The sequence below is a fragment of the Alosa alosa genome, chromosome 12 (genome assembly GCF_017589495.1).
Source record: "Alosa alosa isolate M-15738 ecotype Scorff River chromosome 12, AALO_Geno_1.1, whole genome shotgun sequence".
Taxonomy (NCBI): domain Eukaryota; kingdom Metazoa; phylum Chordata; class Actinopteri; order Clupeiformes; family Clupeidae; genus Alosa; species Alosa alosa.
The window spans coordinates 11,235,584-11,238,083 of NC_063200.1; the positions used below are offsets into that span (position 1 = coordinate 11,235,584).

The 2,500-nt window shown below is 60.2% G+C and overlaps 1 protein-coding gene across 1 annotated transcript in view; it reads left to right on the plus strand.

Moving 5' to 3' along the window:
* Window positions 1–2,500, plus strand: part of LOC125304856 (tetratricopeptide repeat protein 28-like) — a 51,611-nt gene that overhangs the window by 34,164 nt on the left and 14,947 nt on the right. The window contains 1 exon segment of the mRNA XM_048259369.1: window positions 1,312–2,384. Coding sequence (XP_048115326.1) covers window positions 1,312–2,384 — 1,073 coding nt within the window.

Sequence of the window (2,500 nt, forward strand, 5' to 3'; positions counted from 1 at the left end):
AAGTCAGAGTGGTTCCTCTCATACTAAAGTCAGTCAGAGTAGTTCCCTCTCATACTAAAGTCAGAGTAGTTCCCTCTCATACTAAAGTCAGTCAGAGTAGTTCCCTCTCATATTATAGTCAGAGTAGTTCCCTCTCATACTAAAGTCAGTCAGAGTAGTTCCCTCTAGAGTGGGAAGAGTTGGTGGGAGGAGGAGGTGGGAAGGGGTTGGAACAGTTGGGGGAGCTTGTTTAGAGCCTGTGTTCTGTTCTGTGTCCTCTTTGGAGGGATTCTCTAATGAGGTGTTTTAAAGAGCGCCACTGTCTGCATTATTCACTGTGCAGAGCTCTCATCAGAGCTGCTGGAGGCAGGGGAAAACTGTGTGTGTGTGTGTGTGTGTGTGTGTGTGGATGCTTCTCTGTGTGTGTGTGTGTGTGTGTTTCTGTAAGTGTTTGTGTGTGTGTTTGTTTTTGTAAGTGTGTCTGTGTCTGTGTGTGTGATAGTTTTTCTTGCTGTCATTTAGCCCTGGGATGCAGGCGAGGTTATTTTCAGAAGCCCCAGGCTGCATGGATTCTAATTACTCCCACTTGAGACAGAGGCTGTGTGTGTGTGTGTGTGTGTGTGTGTGTGTGTGTGTGTGTGTGTGTGTGTGTGTGTGTGTGTGTGTGTGTGTGTGTCTGTGTCTGTGTCTGTGTCTGTGTGTGTGTGTGTGTTTACACTCTGATCAGAGTTGTCTTGGTAAGTTCTGCAAACTCCTGTCAACAGGGAGCTCTGGAACTGAGATGATTGACAGAAAATAACAATGATGATGCATTCACTGGAGACCAAAGTTGAAGTTTCTTCTCCTCCACTCCCCTCTCCTCTCCTCTCCTCTCCTCTCCTCTCCTCTCCTCCAATCTACTCCACCCCTCTCTCTCCCCCACCTTCCTTCCTCTCTCTTCTCCCCACCTTACTTTTGTCCCTTCTCTCCCTCCTCTCCTCCCCCCCCCCCTCCTCCCTCCCTCCTCTTCCCTCCCCCTGCCTCCCTCCTCCTCCCTCCCTCTTCCCCCCCCCACCCCTCCCTCCCTCCCTCCCTCTTTCCTCCCCCCTGCCCCCTCCCCCTCCTCCTCCTCTCCTCTTCCCCACCCCTCCCCCCTCCTCTCCTCTCCTCTTCCCCCACCCCTCCCCCCTCCCCTCCTCCTTTCCTCCCCTCCCCTCCCTCCTCCTCTCCTCTTCCCCCCCCCTCCCCTCCTCCTCCTCTCCTCTTCCCCCACCCCTCTCCCTCCTCCTCCTCTCCTCTTTCCTCCCCTCCTCCCCCTCCTCCTCCTCTCTTTCCTCCCCTGCCCTCTCACAGGCATAATCCATCAGATGTGTGGGGACTACGAGACGGCCCTGAAGCTCCACAAGGCCCACCTGGCCATCGCCCAGGAGCTCAGCGACCACGCCGCCCAGGGCCGTGCCTACGGCAACATGGGCAACGCCTACAACGCGCTGGGCGCCCACGAGCAGGCCGTGCGCTACCACCGGCAGGAGCTGCAGATCTCCATGGAGGTGAGCGACCGCGCCTCGCAGGCGTCCACGCACGGCAACCTGGCCGTGGCCTACCAGGCGCTGGGCGCCCACGACCGCGCCCTGCAGCACTACCAGCACCACCTGGGCATCGCCCGAGAGCTCCGCGACGTCCAGAGCCAGGCGCGCGCCCTCGGCAACCTGGGCAACTTCCACTGCTCGCGTGGCGAGTTCGCCCAGGCCGTGCCCTTCTACGAGCAGTACCTGCGTCTGGTGCCCGACCTCCAGGACATGGAGGGCGAGGGGAAAGTGTGCCACAACCTGGGCTACGCCCACTACTGCCTGGGCAGCTACCAGCAGGCAGTCAAGTACTACGAACAGGACCTGGCACTGGCCAGGGACCTGCACGACAAGCTGAGCCAGGCCAAGGCCTACTGCAACCTGGGGCTCGCCCACAAGGCCCTGGGGGCGTACGCCCAGGCCGAGGAGTGCCAGCGCTACCTGCTCTCGCTGGCGCAGTCGCTGGGCAACGTGCAGGCGCGCTTCCGGGCGCTCGGCAACCTCGGCGACATCTACGTGTGCAAGAAGGATGTTGCCGGCGCCGTCCAGTTCTACGAGCAGCAGCTGGCCCTGGCACAGGCGCAGCAGCAGGGTGGCAGCGGTGGCGGCGGAGACGGTGACCGGCGTATGGAGGCGGGCGCACACGCCGCTCTCGGGGCTGCCCACCGCCTGCTGCAGCAGTACGAGCGCGCGCTGGCCTATCACACGCAGGAGCTGCACGTGCAGCAGCAGCTGGGTGACCTGCAGGGGGAGCTCCAGGCCCATGGGCGCCTGGCCGCCGTGCACATGGCACAGGGGCACTACGAGCTGGCGCTGCGCTGCTATGAGGACCAGCTGCAGCTGGCACAGCGGCTCAAGGTGGGCATTACTCTCACTCACACACACCACAGGGCACACAGACACTCTGTCAGCGCAGTTTGTGTGTATGTGTGTGTATGTCAGGGTGTGTGTGTGTGTGTGTACTGTATGTGTAG